General features: G+C 45.6%; 1 protein-coding gene across 3 annotated transcripts in view; it reads left to right on the top strand.

Annotated features, from left to right (window-relative positions):
• Window positions 1–16,697: 16,697 nt before the first annotated feature.
• Window positions 16,698–19,603, top strand: part of ENTPD6 (ectonucleoside triphosphate diphosphohydrolase 6 (putative)) — a 26,135-nt gene continuing 23,229 nt past the window's right edge. For 2 of the 3 annotated variants that reach the window (XM_023761703.1, XM_023761705.1), the window contains exon 1: window positions 18,658–18,791. In XM_023761703.1, the coding sequence (XP_023617471.1) occupies window positions 18,789–18,791 (3 nt within the window). In that variant the 5' untranslated portion in view covers window positions 18,658–18,788. Of the gene's footprint in view, window positions 16,847–18,657; window positions 18,792–19,603 lie in introns of those variants that run through there. The other variant, XM_006097943.3, reaches the window with a different exon arrangement.

Here is a 19,603-nt window from a genome sequence, read left to right on the forward strand (position 1 = left end):
ACCTCACTTTTGAAATAACTATAATTACTAAATAAATAAATCATATTTATTTTTTTCTGGTTATAAAAGTCTGCATGTTTGTTGTAGGAAATACAGAAAATAAGAAAATAGCAAGCATCCTAATCCTATCATCCACAAATAAGTCCTGTTAACATTTTTGGTATATTTCATTTTAATACATATTAATGTATACATAACTTTACATCTCAATATCATCGTAGATACAACCTGTACTGAGTTCTTTTCACTTTGCATCATTTATGTGCTGTTTTAACTGTTGTCAAAATATTTCAAAATCTGAAAGGACATATCCCAATGTATTAAACAGTGATAACCTCTGGGTGGTAGGAATAGGATGTTTTTATTTTCTTATTTTATATATTTTATCTAAATTTTCTACAATGCACATTTATTATTATGAAAAAATCATTTTAATTTAAAAAGATAATGGATACACTCTGGTTTACTTAATCTTTACCAAAATGGCAAATATTTGCCCTTTTCCAAGGCCTCAAGAGGTTCACATGGTCATGTATTTTTGTAAAATTTGCAATAGTCGACTATTATAACCAATAGGCATTAGAGAACATTTCAACTTGCCTCTCTCACAGGCCTGTGCTGGATGGTCAGAGGCATTTGGGGGAAGTTGCATTGAGGATGCATCTATGTGACTCACAGTCACTCCTGGTTATAGCTACGTTACTGCAGCCATCCTAGCATGGGAATGGCTTTTAGGAACACTGCTAATGTCAGCAAGGTTTAAAGGGGAAGATAGCAGCATGGCAAAGGTTTTGAATCTCTTTAAATCCTACACAAAAATTATATGACAATAAGATAGCAAAACCAAAACACATGGACAAACTTATAACAAACTTACTCCCCCAGCCCCCAAATAGGGATGACCACCATGGCCACAAGCCCTACCCAGTATCAGCCACTGTGTGGGGGGAGGGGAAAGATGTGAAGGAAACTGGAGAAACCCAGAAAAAGAGAGGACTCAAGCCTGGCCGGCGTGACTCAGTGGTTCAGTATCGACCTAAGAACCAGGAGGTCAGGGTTTGATTCCCGGTCAAGGCCCATGCCTGGGTTGCAGGCTCGATCCCAGTGCAGGAGGCAGCCAATCAATGACTGGCATCATTGATGTTTCTATCTCTCTCTCCCTCTCTCTTCCTCTCTGAAATCAATAAAAAAAAATTTTTTTAAAGAGGACTCAAGAAAGAATTCAAAATGAAAAAAATCATCTGAGAAATGAAGGCTAAGCCATCTATAATAATAAAAGTGTAATATGCTAATTAGACCAGACAGCTGAACAACCTTCCAGACAACCTTCCAGATGAAGCTGGGGCTGCAAGGGCCGAGGCAAGCCGCCACAGCTACGAGGGCCTCAGGGCTGAGCCCCTTGCACGAATTTCATGCATCAGGCCTCTAGTCCTATATAATAAAAGCATAATATGCAAATTGACCCAACAGCAGAATAACTAGTTGGTAGGGGGGGGCGGGGAGGCAGGGCCAGTGAGCAGGTGGTGCCAGGCCAGCCAAGGTGTGTGCCAGCAGGCAGGTGGAGGGGACAGCTATGGGGGACAGGGCCAGCTGCTCTCCACTGGCATGGTGCCCTGATCAGCCCACTGGTCACCTCCCGCAGAGTGAGGCCAGACTGCAGCTTAGGCCCACGCCGAGCAGGCCTAAGCCATCAGTTGGACATCCCCTGAGGGCTCCCAGACTGCGAGAGAGTGCAGGCCAGGCTGAGGGACTCCCCCAAGTGCACGAATTTTTGCGCCCTGAGCCTCTAGTATGGAGCATAAGAGCAAATAACACAACAATTAATGTCTTAAGAGAAATAGGAGGAATGTTTACTAAACCACAAGGATATGAAGAGATTAAAAGGCTTTTTCTAAAAGTAACAAGCAAGCAAAAAAAGGATCAGCATATAGATAATATGAGCACCTGAAGGGGGAAAAAAGTAAAGGAAAAGGACAAATTCTGAAATCTATAATTTCAGAAAACTTTCCTGAAACATAGAAAAAGATGTGGAGCTACATATTGACAGAGCACGGTGTGCCCCTGAGAATATCAACCCAGAATGACAAATGCCAAGAGATATCCTAGGGCCGTGGTTGGCAAACCACAGCTCGCGAGCCACATGCGGCTCTTTGGCCCCTTCAGTGTGGCTCTTCCACAAAATACCACATGCGGGCGCATACGTACAGTGCGATTGAAACTTTGTGGCCCATGGGCAGAAGTTGGTATTTTGTGGAAGAGCCGGTATTTTGTGGAAGAGCCACACTAAAGGGGCCAAAGAGCCGCTGGCTCGCAAGCCGCGGTTTGCCGAGCAGCAGTTTGCCTACCACTGTCCTAGGGAAATTGAATTTTAAAGACAAGCAGATAATTTCTTTGGTCAACGGGACAAAAAAGGCATGAACAGGACATAAAATAAGAGGGAAAGAAAATTAGATCACCATTAGCATTGACAGCGATACTTCCTCCAAAAGGAAATGGAGAAATCTATTTTCAGATGCAAAGAAAGGAAATATGAGCCCAAGATATTACATCCAGAAAACTTGCTTTTAAATGAAAAGATCACAACACCAGGAGCTTGTCCTGTTATGTGGGAACCTTCTCAGCCCACACCCATGGAAAACCAATAAGGGCCTGGACTCTGAAATGCACTTGCGTGGTCACAGAGGGCCCCTGCTAATTGGCTGTCCTCCTCCTGTCTCCCTTCCTTATACTTCCCTGGCCTGTTTGGGGAACCTCAAAAGGGCATATACAAGTCCTGAGGGACTTGTCCAGAGCACTTGGCATTTGCAATCCAAGGAGCTTGGTTTAGTAAGTGCCAGGGGGCTATGTCTACACAGGGAGCATGGGTGGGCCCTGTGCAGGGAAGAGGGTGGAGGAGGGCCAAAGGGAACCTTCACAACCAGCCCAGATTGGCCAGGAGCCACCACTATCAGAGTGTGACATCTGCTGGAGACAGCATGAGCCAGGAAGGAACTCCCTGAGGAGGTGCTGAGCCACCCCAGGCAGGTGCCAAGGGGACAAAGCCATGTCACTATACTGGACCTGGGGGGACTAAAGATGCTGTTTCTGCAGAAAGAACAGGACAACCACCTCCAAATGCTTCCTTCTGCTATTTTCACAAAGGCCCCCTCCCACAGCAGCCACAAAAGCGTGCATGGGAGCAGACATACAAAGGAAATCAATGACCATCAAGTCGGTTTTGAAAGCCTTTGATAATTTCGCACCACTGCGAGAACTGCAGATGTCCTTGCCGGCTGTAAAGCCAGGTCTCCTGTACCAGAATGACCAAAACCATCACTGTGTCCGCACAGTCACATAAACAAAACAACCAACCTGGTGGCCGTCGTCTTAGTGTTTTTTTTTTAAGAAAACCTTTTTTATTTATTTTCATAATAGCTTTCAGGCCATATTTAGAGAATTTCAACTAAAAGAACCTTTGTTTTTCTTTTTATATCCAACAACCTATATGGTTGCTTTTTCCCATCGGCTTCGTTTTTTAAAAATTACTCCTTAGTAAACATACTATTCAAAAGTTCTAAGCCATGAAAAACAAGCCTGAGAAACTATCACAAATAGAAGATGAAGGAGACTCAATGACTAACTGCAATGTGGTATTCTAGATCAGATTCTGAAACCAAAAAAGAAAAAAAATGATAGTGGAAAAACTGGTGAAATCCAAATAAAGTCTGTAGTTTAGTAAACGGTGTTGTACCCGTGTGCAGTTCTTCGTCTTACCAAAGTAACCAGTTATGTAAGTCCTCCCTGGACTTGCCCAGGAGTCCCTCGGAGAGCTGCTGCCAGAGATGTGCATGCTGTTTCATGGTGTTGCTCTGAATTCCAGGACAATGAGTGAAAACAGGGGTGACACTTTCCTGAACTTTCTCTGTACCTTGGAAACCAGTGTCCTCCTGCAGCAGTCCTCGGGACTGTTCTCTCTGCTTCGGAACACACGGACGTGGGAGCAGACACATCTGAAGGATCTGAGCGTGCTCACCAGTCCTTGCAGCCCAGTGTTAACGTGGTTAAACCACTTGGTCCTCCCATGACGCTTTCTGACATACCCACAGAGCCAGGTCCCCACTCTGTCCTGTACACCTGTAAGACAGGGCTCCCCCAGTCTAGCCTCGAGGCAGACAGCTGACCCCAGAGGACAAAGCCTGGTACAGGCTGGCCTGCAGGCCTTGTGTGGGCAATGATCCGAGGGAACAGGGGCACAGGCCTGGTGGGGGGGCAGGGGAGGGAATGCGGATGCCAGGGTGTATTACTGAGTTGATCACCCTGTCTATGTAGTGCTTTTGAAGGGGTTTTGTGGAGTGTGTCCACCAGGGAAGAAGGGCTTGTGTGTCAGCTCCAGGCACTGCATACCCATGTCCAGGGAACCCCAGGCAGGAAGTGGAGGCCACGCCAGGGCAGGGCCAAGGACAGCTCTCAGTTTCATACTCCTGGGCAAAGTGAAATGGCAGGGGAGGGAGAGGAAGGGCCAAGAGAATGGACAGTGAAAGAGGGAGGGTCCGGCACATCCTCAGGGATGCCAGAGCGCATGCTCCATTCTCCCAGCATCTGTGAGGCTCTTGTCAAGCATTCACTGCCCGTGGCCTGACCAAACCCCAGAGAAGGCAGACAGAAGGGCCTGGGAGCAGCCCTCGGCCAATCCCAGACTATTGTTCTCAGATAAAGACCCAACTTCCTGCTGACCAGGCTGGTAACCTGGTCATCAATGCAACCTGCCGTGGCTGCTTCTCTTCCTCGTCTCACTCCCCTAACCCCCGACAGTGCTGCCCAGGATCAGGTGGCAAACTTTTTGCACCAAATCCTTGTCTTGGGTTTGCAGTGACTGAGCCATTGTTTGAACCCAGCACAGCCTGACTCAAGGCCCAAATGCTTAACTCCTATGCTACCCTCAGCTGTTGGGAAAGTTAGGTACTGCTGGGTCCCAGTTGGCATGCTGCTCCCAGCCACGAATGCCATCTTTCTACCCCTGTCCAGCTGACATTTAGCATCAGGGGCAAAACAAGCACCGGAGATCCCGGACACCTTCTGTGCATCTTCAGATTCAGAAAGCCATGAAGAAGGGAAATTGTCTCTTTACACCTCCGTCCTGCATCTCTCAGTTTACCTGCAGACCTAATCAGTTCTTCCATGTCACACACCCATCCCTGTGGCTCCACACTCCCCAGGGCCCTTGCTTTATTTCCTCCAGAGAAAAATTACTTGTGGAGTTGTTCCATTCACATGCATTTGGATACAGTGTGGCAGCCTGAGGGCACAGTGGGCGGGCGACATCAAAGATGACGCCTAAAATCCAAAATGTGTGACGGGTGCATCCTCTGTGCGGCCATGCTAAACTTCCTCACCATGGGCAGGGCCCCTGGCCTCATCCTCCAGTAGGGCCTCAGCTTAACCCCTTCCAGGGACCAGCAGCATCTCAGAGCAGAGTGGTGAAGGGGCTTTGGCACACTCTGGGGTCGTCAGAGAAATGGTTTCCACACGTCTTTTCACTTGGACCACATGGGTGGGACTCCCTCCTCATCCCCTTGGTTGTCCCATTCCAAACTCTCCCCAACCTACCACAAAAATTTGCCTCCTCAAACCAACAGGAGTGTTGTGGTCATGGGTAATTTTGGTTTTTGTCAAGTGACCTCCGTGAATTGTGTATTTGACAAGGAGCTAAGAGTGCTGACATGGTTCTGTGAAAGCTAAGAGGTCATTCTGTGATTCCCGCCTCTTGAAAACTGCCACAGTGCATCCTAAATCTGAAGTGCCGACCTGGGTTGCCCAGGCCATTGAAAAGCCCAGTGATTGACGTCTGCCAGGGCAGGGCTGTGAGCACTGGTCTGTGAGTCTAACTACCATATCCAGGTTTCCCCTCACAACTAACTGGGGGTGGGAATATTTCCACAATATGACAGACGATGCACCAGATGAACCTGCACAACCAGCCAGTGTCAAGCCCCTTCTTTGGGGGCACTCACCCACCAGCGCTTTCCCCCATCATCATGCCCCCCACCTCTCTGCCCAAGCAGAACCCCCTAAGGACCTGCTCTCTTAGGCCTCTGTCCCAACCCCTGCCTCGTCTCCTAAGCTTTGACTCAGGCCATCTCTTCCCACTTCATTATCCCAACCTTCCCTGTTTCATCTCACTCTTCTTGACAAGACTCCTGAGGCCAAATCTAGTGGAACAGCTTCCTCCACCACCTCTGTTTGGCTCTCAAAATTGCTCTGTGATAGTCCATGTGGAATATGTGTCGTGTGGAATTTGGAGAACTCCTCCTGGCCCTCACTGGCTCTTTGCTCAGGTCATTCTGTCACAGTACATCAGATTGGGGTGGCGTGGGTAGACTGAACTAATCCCTGTGGTCAACAGCAAAGCTGCCCCATCCTCCCATGACCTGTCCCATCCTCCCATGACCTGCGCACCGTCCCACAGAGGAGGCTAAAGACTATGCTCTGATACCTGAAGGAAATAGGGAGCAGGGGGGAGAAGGGGAACGATGGGGAAAAGCCAGCGCTGGCAGAGAATGGAGAAGGGCTGCAGCCAGGAGACTGGGAGGGAGGAGGGCTCGCAGCACAGGCCTGAGAATGGGCCACTCTGGGTTTGAGCCCCTTGGTCAGTGTGCTGGTTACTTAGTCTTAAACCTAAAGCCTCGAGTTCTTCATCTCTGAAATGTGAATAGTAACATCAACCTTACCGGGCTGCCGTGGGGATGAAATGAGATAGATATAGGCTCTCAGCATGAGGCCAGGCCCATGATAAGTATCTATAATTGTTGCCATTGTCATCTTCATTAGCGACCGTTTTTTCACATCTCTGAAGCCTCTGAAAATAGAAAACCAACTGTTATGGATGGCCACCTGAGAAAGGAAAGCAGGTTTTTAAATAAGCATGATTCAAAGAGTTTTCTCCCAGCAACAGTTGTTAAACACAGGCGGTCTTGGAATTTCTTTTAAAGGAGGATTCCATATCACTGGCTTCGGTGGTTCCTGAGAAAGAAGAGAAAAGATGTAGATTTCTCAACGTCCCCCTAGATTCTGTGATTCCTCAAATCTCCCTAGTTAAGTTGTCTGGTTAATCCCTCTCCTGGAGCCTTCCCCCGCCTCAGTCCTTCCCGGCCTCGCAGTCACTCCATGTACACATTCTCTGCAGGGGACAACTTATGGCAGCCTGTTTGCAAATTCATCGCCCTTCAACAATATGCTGCACAGACAGGCTGCCCTGCTCCATGGCCACCCCCTTTGGGAGAAGGCCAACTGGTGACCGGCAGTTGCAATGTCTTCTAAGTGGACAAAAGATCCACTCAACTGTGTGACTATCTGGGGGCAGCTGCCACTCCCTCACCGGGTGGTTAGGGCCTGTGTTTCCAGGAGCCAGCTGCTGAGTCCTAAGAGAAGAATGGAGGAGGCCTGGGGGCTGGACAGAAACTGCCAGCCCTTGTGCCCCTAGCCAACCCTCCACACAGGGAATCCTCAGCATATGGGTCCCCAGGGTTTTCCCTCATTTAACAATCATGACTTCCCTCTTCAGGACACAACAGTATTTAGAGATGTTAAATGGGCCATGGGACAGAGTTAAATTCCCAAGGCAACCAGAACCAAGATGCTAATTGGCTTGGCTGAAGCATCTTCCCCACCATGAAACAGATTGGCTCATTTTTCAGGTGCCTAATTATCAATTGAAGCCCAAAATCACAAGAGCTGGGAAGGACCTGTCACCTCCCACTTAGTAAATGTTAAAGCTTTGTTATTCACAGGCAGAGTAGGGGGGTCTGGGGTAGGGGGCAAGGCAGGGATCCCTTGTGTACAAACTGTCATGTTGCTTTCCCTCTGCACAACATGGTGAAGAGTCTGTTTACAATGAACTCAATGACATCAGACAGGTGGGGTGGGAGTGGAGTGGGACAAGGGCCATGTCATCTCAGGCCTTACAGAATCAGGCTTTGGAGAGATTGCCAGAGTTTGCATACAACTGTACGAAATAGAGTGTAATTCAGACTTATACTGTCAGAATTTAAAAATTACAAAGTCCTTCAGACAACTCTTAATTTGCATCCCACTATGAGACCATACCTTTGACACTATAAATTAATATCTTTAATAAATGTAACAGTTATCCTGTGAATGGGACAACTTTGTTGCACTGTATTTTGGTGTCTGAACGGCATTTACTTGTTAAAGGCAAACAACTGAAATGCACATAACTTTTTGGCAACCCATTTTCTCCCAACATTTTATTATGAAAAATTTCAAATATACCAAAAAAGTTGAAAGTGAACCCCATTCAACTACTGGGTACATTCTACAATTATTAAAATTTTGCTATACCTGCCTCATCATAAGTCGATCCCTTGGTCCACCTACCAATCCATCTGAGTTGCCGATCAACATCTGAGTTGCCGATCCCCTAAATATATCAGCATGCACATCAGGAACCAGAGGTCAATAAGTTTGTGGGGATTTTTAGGTAAAATATACATAATTTGACGTTTGACTCTGAAGTGCACCATTCGATGAGTGTGGACAAACATGTGCACCCATGGCCAAACCTCTCTAAGATACACAACATTCTATCACCTTAAAAATGTCTCTGTCCCCTTCCAGTCACTCCAGTCCCACCCCCAGTTCATCCCCAATTCCACCCCATAGGCAACAATTATTGATTTTTTTTCCTCCATAGTTACAAACCATCTTTGCTATCTATATCTTAATATTCCTGGAACCTCAGTAAGTAAAAGTGATCTAAGATTCTTTCAAGTTCTGTGAGGTACAGAGAATGAACTTACTATTCTTTAAAAATAAAAACACCAAATCATCTGCCGAAACCGGTTTGGCTCAGTGGATGGAGCATCGGCCTGCGGACTGAAGGGTCCCAGGTTCGATTCCGGTCAAGGGCATGTACCTTGGTTGCGGGCGCATCCCTAGTGGGGGATGTGCAGGAGGCAGCTGATCGATGTTTCTCTCTCATCGATGTTTCTGACTCTCTATCTCTCTCCCTTCCTCTCTGTGAAAAATCAATAAAATATATTAAAAAACAAAACAAAACAAAACACCAAATCATCGATGTGCTCCTCTAGAATAAGAAAGCAGAGTGCAAATTCCAAATAATCAGCTATCGTTAAGCCCCTGAGTATAAGATGTCATTTTTTTTTTTTACTGCAAACAGGGAAAATTAGGCCTGTTGTGGTTCTTATGGGTCACTTCAACACACAAATGATTGACCACACACCTTCTTAGAGAACACATGGCTCTTTGAATCTTTTGAATCAGAAATATAACACCTATCCCCCCCCCAAAAAAAATTAGTATTGACATGAGTCCCAATTTCTTTCAGGCAAAAATTATCAATGGGTACAAAAATGGGTACGAGTTTGAGGAGTGTGGGGATATTTACATAGGGTCAAAGTATATCCCCAGAAGATACTTATTAATTTCACAAGGACATATAGCAACTAGACAGTGAAGAAAGCAGGCAGACACCACCTTAACTAAGGATGAAAGTTAAGGTGATTTGGACAAACCCACACCATGAGCTTTCTGACAGGATGCACAGAAAAGGCACATCACCACTCCTGTGGAATTTATTACAAAAATACACTATCTGAATCTAATCATAAGGAAGTATCAGAAGAACTAAACTGAGAGGCATTTATAAAATAACTGATCCAAGATGGTAGCAGAGTTGGTAGAAGTTATACTCACCTCCTCCCAGGACCAAACTGGAATTACAACTAAAATAAAGACCAGTCAACCTGACTAACCAACTGAAGACTAGTGGAAGAGAAGTCTATAACCAGGAATTTACAGGAGAAGCCACATCCAGACTGGTAGGAAGGGCAGGGATGCAAAAAAAAAAAAAGCTGGCCCCACACCAACTTGCTATGGCTGAGAATCTAGAGCAGTGATGGCGAACCTTTTGAGCTCGGCGTGTCAGCATTTTGAAAAACCCTAACTTAACTCTGGTGCCGTGTCACATATAGAAATTTTTTGATATTTGCAACCATAGTAAAACAAAGACTTATATTTTTGATATTTATTTTATATATTAAATGCCATTTCACAAAGAAAAATCAACCCAAAAAAATGAGTTCACGTGTCACCTCTGACACGCGAGTCATAGGTTCGCCATCACTGATCTAGAGGGATATCCCAGCTGCAATGGTCTCGACCCCACAGTGGGCTCCCCAGCTCAGAGCACCAGAACCAGGAAGAGGAACCCACACAACATGTGACTGTGAGAATCAATGGGGATTCTGTCCACCAGAGACAGATGAGTGTCTGCTAGAAACCCAGGTGCTATGTTGAAGGGCTAGCACACAAAATCTCATTCACAGACATTCATCTAGGCCTCAGTTGAGGGAGGGTGGCTCAGAGCAAACTAGAGTCATGTGAGAAAAGACTGGGTTGTGAGGCTCTCAGGACAGAGTTGAAGGGACCCTGTGCTGAGTCCCTCTCCCACACTGCCCACAGATGCCATCTTTCTTCCATATGCATTAACCTGGGGGGTGGCGGGGGGTTCAATAGTCACACCCTCCCCACTCCCTGCCGCGCCACCCTGAGGAGTGAACTCACGCCCTGTGGAGGAGTCAGTGCCTGAGTCCCTGGTGTAAAGGTCTGGGCAGACTCAGGGATGGTTTCATAGACTGAGTTGTGTGGCTCAGGGCTACTCCCCTGACTTAACACAAGCCTGACCAGCACCCCCCCACACACACCTTTGGAGATCCACTAGCCCCACCCTCTGGGCTCCCTGTGGTCAGGCCCTGTTGAGCTAGGGCTGCTGAGGAGGTCTCGCCAGAATCAGAGACTCACTGAGTTGTTTGTCTCTAGGGAGGGAACCATTCTTCCCTTGCTCACCTGACTGGTGAGGCCATTCCTATGCAAAGCCCTCTACTCACATGAGAGACATAGAAGATCTGCCCAATACATAGAAATAAATACAGAGAGGAAGCTAAGATGAGAAGACAAAGAAAAATGCCCCAAATTTAAAAAAAAAATCCCCAGAAAAAGAACTAAAAGAAATGTAGGTAAGCAATATACCAGATACAGAGTTTAAAAAAAAAATAGTAACAAGGATGATAAAAAACATAGGGAAGAATGGATGAAGCAAAGAGACAATAAGCATTAAAAAGGACATAGAACCCATAAAAAAGAACCACTCAGAAATGAAGAATACAATATCTGAAATAAAGAATACACTAAAAAAAAAAAATCAACAGTGGGTTAGATAAAGCAGAAGATTGAATCAGTGATGTGGAAGACAAAGTAGCAAAAAATACTCAATAAGAGCAGCAAAAAATTTCTTTTCTAAATGAGAATAGTTTAAGAGCATTTGGGATAACATGAAGCATAACAACCCTTTCTTCGTAGAGGCACCTGAAGGAGAAGAGAGTGAGCAAGGAATTGAGAACCTGTGCTTTCAATGTCGTATCTAAAAATCCATTGCCAAATTCCCAGAAGTGGAATTGCTGAGTCAAAAGTCAGTTTTAGTTTTAATCATTGTAGGAAACTCCATACTGTTTTTCCACAGTGGCTGCACCAGTCTTCATTCCCACCAGCAGTGCACTCCGGTTCTCTTTTCTCCACATCCTCACCAGCAATTGTTGTTTGTTGATTTATTAATGGCAGCCATTTTGGCAGGTGTGAGGTTTTAATTTGCATCTCTCTGATGATTAGTGACCTTGAGCATTTTTTCATGTCTATTGGCCATCTGTATGTCCTCTTTGGAGAAGTGTCTACTTAGGTCCTTCACCCATTTTGTCTTCTTGGTGTTGAGTTAGATAAGTTTCTATATATTTGGAAATTAACCCTTTATGAGATGTATCATTGGCGAATATGTTCTCCCATGCAGTGGGTTCCCTTTTTCATTTTGTTGATGGTTTCTTTTGCTGTGCAGAAGCTTGTTAGCTTGATGGAGTCCCACTTGTTTATCTTTTCCTTTATTTCCCTTGCCCTTAGGAGATTATTGGCAAAAATATTGCTACAAGAGATATCTGAGATTTATGGATATTGTACAAACCTTGCATCCTCAGAATAAATCCCACTTGATTATGGTGTATGATTTTTTTTAATGCAATTTTCTTTCTTTGCTGTGTCTTCATCTGGTTTTGCTATTAGAATATTGTTGGCCTCATAAAAAGAGCTTGGAAATCTTCCCTCCTCTTGAATTATTTTGGAATAGTATGAGGATGATAGGTGTTAATTCTTCTTTGAATGTTTCGAAAAATTGACCTGTGAAGCCATCTGGTCCAGGGCTTTTGTTAGTAGGAAGTTTTTTTTTTATTACTGCTTCTATTTCAGTAGTTGTTATTGGCCTACTCAGGTGTTCTGCTTCTTCCTGATTCAGTTTTGGCAGACTGTATGTTTCTAGGAATTTGTCCATTTTGCTCAGGGTGTCTATTTTTGTTGTTGTTGTTGTTAATCCTCACCCGAGGATATTTTTCCATTGATTTTCAGGGAGAGTGGAGGAAGAGGGCAAAACAGGGAAAGAGAAAGAGAGAAACATCGATGTGAGAGAAACATATTGATTGGTTGCTTCCTGCAGGCACCCCAACCAGGGCCTGGGATCGAGCCTGCAACCAAGGTACATGCCGTTGGCCAGAATGGAACCTGGGACCCTTCAGTCTGAGGGCTGACACTCTACCACTGAATCAAACTGGCTAGGGCTCAGGTTGTCTATTTTGTTGGCATATTGTTGTTCGTAATATTTTCTTACAATCATTTGTATTTCTGGGATGTCTGTTGTTACTTCTCCTCTTTCATTTCTGATTACATTTATTGGGGTCCACGCTCATAGTTTCTTGATGTGTCAGGTTAAAGTTCATCAATCTTGTTAATCCTTTCAAAGAATCAGTTTTTGGCTTCATTGATCTTTTGTATACTTTTTTGTTGTTGTTTCTATGTCATTTATTTCTGCTCTGATCTTTATTATTTCCTTCCTTCTGTTTACTCTGGGCTTTTCCTGCTGTTCTTTCTTTAGTTCTTTTAGATGTAGAGATTATTCTTGCTTCTTGAAGTAGACCTATTAAGCTATGATCTTCCCTCTCAGGACTGCTTTCACTGTGTCCCAGAGATTTGGGGTGGTTGTGTGTTCATTTTTGCTTGTTTCCTGATAATTTTGGATTTCTTCCTTGATGTCATTGTTGTTTAATTCATTGTTTAATAACATGCTATTTAGCCTCCACATGTTTGAATTAAAAAAAAATTTTTTTTGCCGTGGTTTATTTCTAGTTTCATGCTGTTCTGGTCAGAGAAGATGCTTGATATGATTTCAATATTCTTAATTTATTGAGATTTCTTTTGTGTCCTGACATGTCTTTTTTTGAGAGTGTTCCATGTGCACTTGAGAAGAACGTATATTCTGCTGCTTTGAAATGAAATGTTCTGTAAATATCAATGAAATCCATCTGGTCTAGTGTGTCATTTAAGTCATTGTTTCCTTGTGGATATTTTGTCTGGAAGATCTGTCCATTGTTGACAGTGGGGTGTTCAAGTTCCCTACTATGACTGTATTGCTGTTGATCTCTCCCTTAAAGTCCACCAAAATTGTTTTCATATATCTAGGTGCTCCTACATTAGGTGCATATATGTTTAGCAGGGTTATATCCTCTTGCTGGATCGATCCCTTTATTATTATGTAGTGACCTTTTTTGAGTCTTGTTATGCCTTTCTTTTGAAGTCTATTTTTTAAAAATATATTTTATTGATTTTTTACAGAGAGAAAGGGAGAGAGATAGAGAGTTAGAAACATCGATGAGAGAGAAACATCAATCAGTTGCCTCCTGCACACCCCCTACTGGGGATGTGCCCACAACCAAGGTACATGCCCTTGACCGGAATCGAACCTGGGACCCTTCAGTCCGCAGGCCAACGCTCTATCCACTGAGCCAAACCGGTTAGGGCTTGAAGTCTATTTTATCAGATATGAGTATTGCTACCCCAGCATAGGAAAACCAAGTGCAGTTGCTATTTAGTTTTTGCAAAGGCCCTCCTAGCCCCCATCTTCTGGTCGTATACTGCCACCTGATGATCTTTCTACAGACTGACACCAAACATATTTCCAGAAATGTGAATTCAACAATTAATGAAAAAAATATGGTTGAAGTTGAGCCATTTTATTATGATTGAAAAATATCAGAAACAAATCTATAAATATGCATATATGCTTATGTATGTAAAAATACCTCTGGCGAATACAAACAAGCTGGTAATAGTAGATGCCTACAGGAAGGGGAACTGGGAGACTGAAAAGACTATCTAGATTTAGTATCCCCCCACTTTCCAATTTCAATTATCCAGTAAATGAATGGATTTAAAAAAATGTGGTACATTTACACAGTGGAATACCATGTGGCCATAAAAAAAGAAGGATTTTCTTTTACCTTTTGCAACAGCATGGATGGACCTGGAGATTACTATGCTAAGCAAAATAAGCCAGTCAGAGAAAGACAAATATCACATTATCTCAATTATATGTGGAATCTAATGATCAAAATAAACTGATAAACAAATTAGGTCCAGAGTCATGGATCCCCAAGTGCCCATCAGAAGATGAGGGGGTAAAAAAGCTGTGGTACATTTTTAGAATACTATGTGACTATAAAAAATAAGGATCATTTACTCTTTAAGACAGCATGGATGGATCTGGAGATTAATATGCTAAGTGAATAAGCCAGTCAGAGAAAGACAAATGCCATATGATCTCAGTAATATATAGAATCTAATTATCTAAAATAAACTGGTGAACAGAATAGGTCCAGAGGCATGGATACATGGAACAGACTGACAGATCTCAGAGGCAGGGGGGAGGGGTGACAGGAAGAGATTAACCAAAGAGCTTATATACTTACTAGTGGCCAATTTGTGCACATTGAAAGGAAATTAATTAGAAGAAAGATTCATGCCGTAATTATGCTACTGCAAAGAATTACATGTCAAAATAGTATATATAATATAGTATTATAAAATTAAAACACACGTGATTGACACAGCAAGAGCTTTATATGTATCGCGCATGCACAAGTCAACGTTTATTTTTAAACTAGAGGCCCAGTGCATGAAATTTGTGCATGGGTAGGGTCGCTAGGCCTGGCCAGCGATCAGGGCCAAATAGGGCCTTACAGCTGCTGGCCAGGGCCTCCCTTTCCCAGCTGCTGGCTGCTGGCTGGGGCCTTCCTTTGTTTCGTGCTGCCCCCTGGTGGTCAGCACATGTCATAGCAAGTGATCAAACTCCCAGTCTCCTGGTAGAACTCCCAAGGGGACACTTTGCATATTAGCCTTTTATATATATAGATTGCCAGTGCACGTCATATGTACTGGTGGATCGGTCAGTCGGTCGTATGGTCTTACGGTTGGTTACTTAGCCTTTTATATATATAGATATGCATAGCCCATAGACACAGACAATAGTGTGATGAAGGCCTGGGTTGGCGTAGGAGCTGGGTGGATGGGGGAAAAGTGGGGGGAAATGGGGAACATTTTTAATACTGTCAACAATAAATAAATATATATGTATATATTTAAAAACATAGGCTATAGTAAAAGACAAAAAAGGACACTACATAATGATAAAGGGAGCAATAAGAGTATATAACCCTTGTAGACATTTATGCACCCAACATAAGAGCACCTAAATATATAAAGCAAATCTTGATGGACAGAAGTGGAGTGATTGAAAGTATTACAATCACAGTAGGGGATTTTAACACTTCATTGACATAGATGGATTATTTCACTTAGCACAATACTCTCCAGATCCCCATCTGTCTCAAAAGGTAAGATTTCCTTTTTTTTATTTATAGCTGAGTTTCTTACAGTCTTGGAGGCTGGGAAGTCCAAGAACAAGGTACCAGCAGATTCAGTGTCTGGTAAGAGCCATCTTCCTCAGAGCCATGTCATCTCACTGCACCCTCATATGGAAGAAAGGGCAGGGGATCGCTCTACATCCTCTTTGATAAGGACATTAACTCAATTCATCTTCCAGAGGCCTCACCCACTTTGCGTGGTAGGATTTCAACATATGAATTTGGGGGGACACAAACATTCAGACCATAGCAATTTACTAGGGAAAGACCTGAGGGAAGAGCTTTCCAAACATAAATAGCATATGCAATAGCCTGTGTCAACCAAAGTGAAAAATTCTAGAAACTCTTAACAGTAAAATATGGTCAGAGATGTGTCCAGTAGACAGAAGCAGGGTCATCACAATTCCATGAAAAGACATTTCAAAATATTAGAATAAATATAAATTAAAACTGTAAATGAGAGAGAATTTTTGTAACAATTGGATTGGCAATAATCCAAAGGTTTGGAAAGACTCTACTACTAAAAATGTAGGGAAACGCACACTCCTATATATTACTGTGGGAGTGTAAAACGACGAAGCTGGATCAGAAGCTGAATCCGACGGGAAGAGCCGCGCTAGGGCTTGGGGCGGTGTGGGGGGGCGGGGGGGGGAGCGCGCCAAAGGGTCCGAGACCCCAGATCTGTGGGGACACCAGCCAGGCTCAGGCTGTGCAAGGAACCAGCCGATCAACCCGCCCGTCCCACCCCCCGTGGGGAAAGGCCCCCCCCGGCCTGCGCACCGGGGCCCGAGAAGCCCCGCCTTCGACCCCCCGCATGCGCACTGGGTCCCGCTACGCCCCGCCCAGCAGGAACGTGGCGTGAAAGTGGGCGGGGCCCAGGCCCCGGGATCCGCGGGTTCGCCGCTGCTTGTGTGTGGAAGGCGAGGTCACGCCGGCCGCCGGGGTGGGAGAGCTGAGCGGCGCCCTCTGTCACCCCTCCGCCCCCTCCCCGGGAACGTCACCTCCCTCCGCGGGTGGGACAGAGGGGCCCTTGCAGGGTAAGCGGGGGACCTGGGGTGGGTGCGGGCTGCGGGGCTGCGGGGAACTGGCAGCACATGGGCCTCTGGGCGGGCGCGCCGGTGCGCTGCGCCCTGGAGCGCGGGCGGAGGGTGGAGGACCGGGGGCCTCCGGGTGCAGAACACGCGCCTGACCACACGGGTCTCCAGCGGCAGCGCCGGGAGGTGGCCTGGGAGTCCCTCGCGCACGGGTCTGCCCTCCCGCCGCCCTCCTGCCCCAGCTCCCGCAGTTCTCCCTGGACTCTGAACTTCGGGGGCCCCTGAGGGGCGCAGTCAGTTCTGGCAACGCTGCCGCATTCATTCATTCATTCAGCCAGCGTTTGCTGTCCCTCCTCCCAGCCCTGTGCAGGTGCAGCACCCTGTGGGCTTCTGGTAATGGATACAGCACATAGGAAGGTATTTGTTTAATGGGTAGACACATTTAAATTAGGGGAAGGACAGGCAGGCCCCCTCCCTCCTGGGCCTCACAGCCCAGCTGGGAAACCCAGGGAACCTGTGAGGTTCTGCCATTCATACAATACTGAGGGTGTGAGGACAATGACCTCTGACGTTGGAGGAGTGACCAGATGAGCTTATGAGCTGGTGAGAGTGGTTCTGCCTGAGCTGACCCGTGAGCCAAGAGCGCACCAGGCTGTGGGAGGAAGAGGCCCAGAGCTGGACAGAGCTGGACACCAGGCTGGACGCTGTTCAGTGGAGAGCAGTGAGCAGCCAGGAGAGTGCAGACGAGGAGGGAGAGATGGGCAGGGGACCTTGGAAGGATGGGTGATTTTTAGTTTAAGTGCAGCTAGAAGCCACAGCATGGTTTTAAGGGTTGTAGAGAAGCCAGCATAGCTCTGTAGATTATTGTGGACACAGCCCCGCATTCTGGGTGTCGGCCCAAAGGAACCAGTCACCCGGAAGTAACCTAGGCCTTCCAGTTTCCTCCACCCTCGGGACATATCCTGTTGGCATTGCCATGGCATGAACAAGGTTCATGAGAAGTCTAGCAAGCGTAATGATACAAGTCCAGAAAGTGGTTTTTGTTCTCCCCCACTTCTGCCCTCAGAAGTGTCATTTGGCTAATATGGTGTGTGTCCATCTCCCTCCGTGAGCCTTACGTGAAGAACCAGAGAAGTGGACAGTCCAGTAAAGAGATCTGGAAGCGCCTCCCGCCCACTGTGTCCTATGAAAAGGAAACAACAGGTGGTATTGACGGGGCTGATTCATGTACAGTTTTTTTTGCAGAAAAGGGGAGACACATCCCTTTTAAACCTACCAGGAGAATACGTAGTGGTTTACTAATATACTCTGATTTTCAGTATATGTGGCAGTCATTTGTGCACATGGCTGTTTTGTGTACTTTAACTAAAAACCTTGAAGGAACTGGCCAACAGATTAGGTGGCCACCATCCAAATCAGATAGACTTTATATTTCTAAGAGCCCACCTGCTGTCCCCAGAAACCTAGCCAGGCATGGGGCAGGCACCTCTGCTCCACACCCAGATTCTCCTCTCTGACCCCAGCCTGCCCTGACAGAGGGTGGCCCCCAGCAGGAGCCAGCTGGGAGCAAGGTTCGCTCAGTCAAAGCTTTCTGTTTGCTTTTGTGCACCAGACACCTTGCCCCATCCGCCAGCCGGCTCCATGTTCCTTACTGCCTTACTTTCTAAACTCTCCTTCACAGAACAAAACTAAAGTTGAATTGTTTTCCTCGGTGCACCTCTGGGGAGGCCTGATCCACACATTTGCACTGCAGTACTAGAGGTAGCCATGGAAGTGCGATTTGCCTCTCCTGCAGGTGTCTTGGCTCCCGACAAATACCTTAGCCCAGTGGAATGAAGTTGGCTTTTGGGTTTGGCCTCAGGGGCTTGCAGGTGCCCATGGGCCAGGCTGTTCCTGGCTCTTTGTTCCTACAACATGCTATTTGGACTCTGCGTCACCCTGACTTATGGTGTGTAACTTAAATGATTACTATGTGTATGTGATTTCATGTGTGTTTTTTTGGTTGTCTAAAGTAGTCTTGTATTAATAGGGAACGGGAAGCGACGAAGCACATTTTATTGGAAGCCAGGAAATTTTGTCTGTGCCTCACCATGTGTTAACCTGTGATCCCGGGTTATGTTGTGTGAGATAAGTGCCCGCCTTGTAGGCCTCTGATAATAAGATGGAGCATATGTAAAGGTGTTTTTTTTTAACAGGTAGACAACTTTAATTAAGAGCAACCTTTTCCTCGAAATGTATCACTTGTTCATCTGATCATGTAGAACCTAGTTCTTAGACTAACATAGAACATGATAGAACTTGTTTTTGTAAATGGATTTTACAAAACACTTTCACATTTGTACGGGATTGCTTTTGTGCCCTCACTGTTCATCCTTGGAAATGGCTGCTTAAAAACTTTTTCTATAAATATTTTTTTTAAAGATCATTCAGCAATGGGAACTTCAGGTTATATAACAAAAGGAGGCCTATGAGAGGGCATTCCCCAGGTTGTGTCTCAGCCTCTGCTCATGCCTGGGTCTTCTCCGTTGCTGACTTCTTCACTCCTGATCGCAGCTAACATCCCCTTAATGCAGATAACTCCCCAGGCCCAACCCCAATCCTGTCATCTCTCGCAGAGCAGTTCCATATCTGACTGATGTCCTGCTGTCATTTCAAGCTCAGCACCCCCCAAACCTGGTCACTTCTCTGTAGGTGTCACAGCCCCCTCCTAAATGGCCTACTACTCGCCCTCGTCCGCACCTCGTTCACCCAGGTCCTAGA

Source organism: Myotis lucifugus, unplaced genomic scaffold (assembly GCF_000147115.1).
Source record: "Myotis lucifugus unplaced genomic scaffold, Myoluc2.0 scaffold_214, whole genome shotgun sequence".
In the NCBI taxonomy this organism is placed as follows: Eukaryota; Metazoa; Chordata; class Mammalia; order Chiroptera; family Vespertilionidae; genus Myotis; species Myotis lucifugus.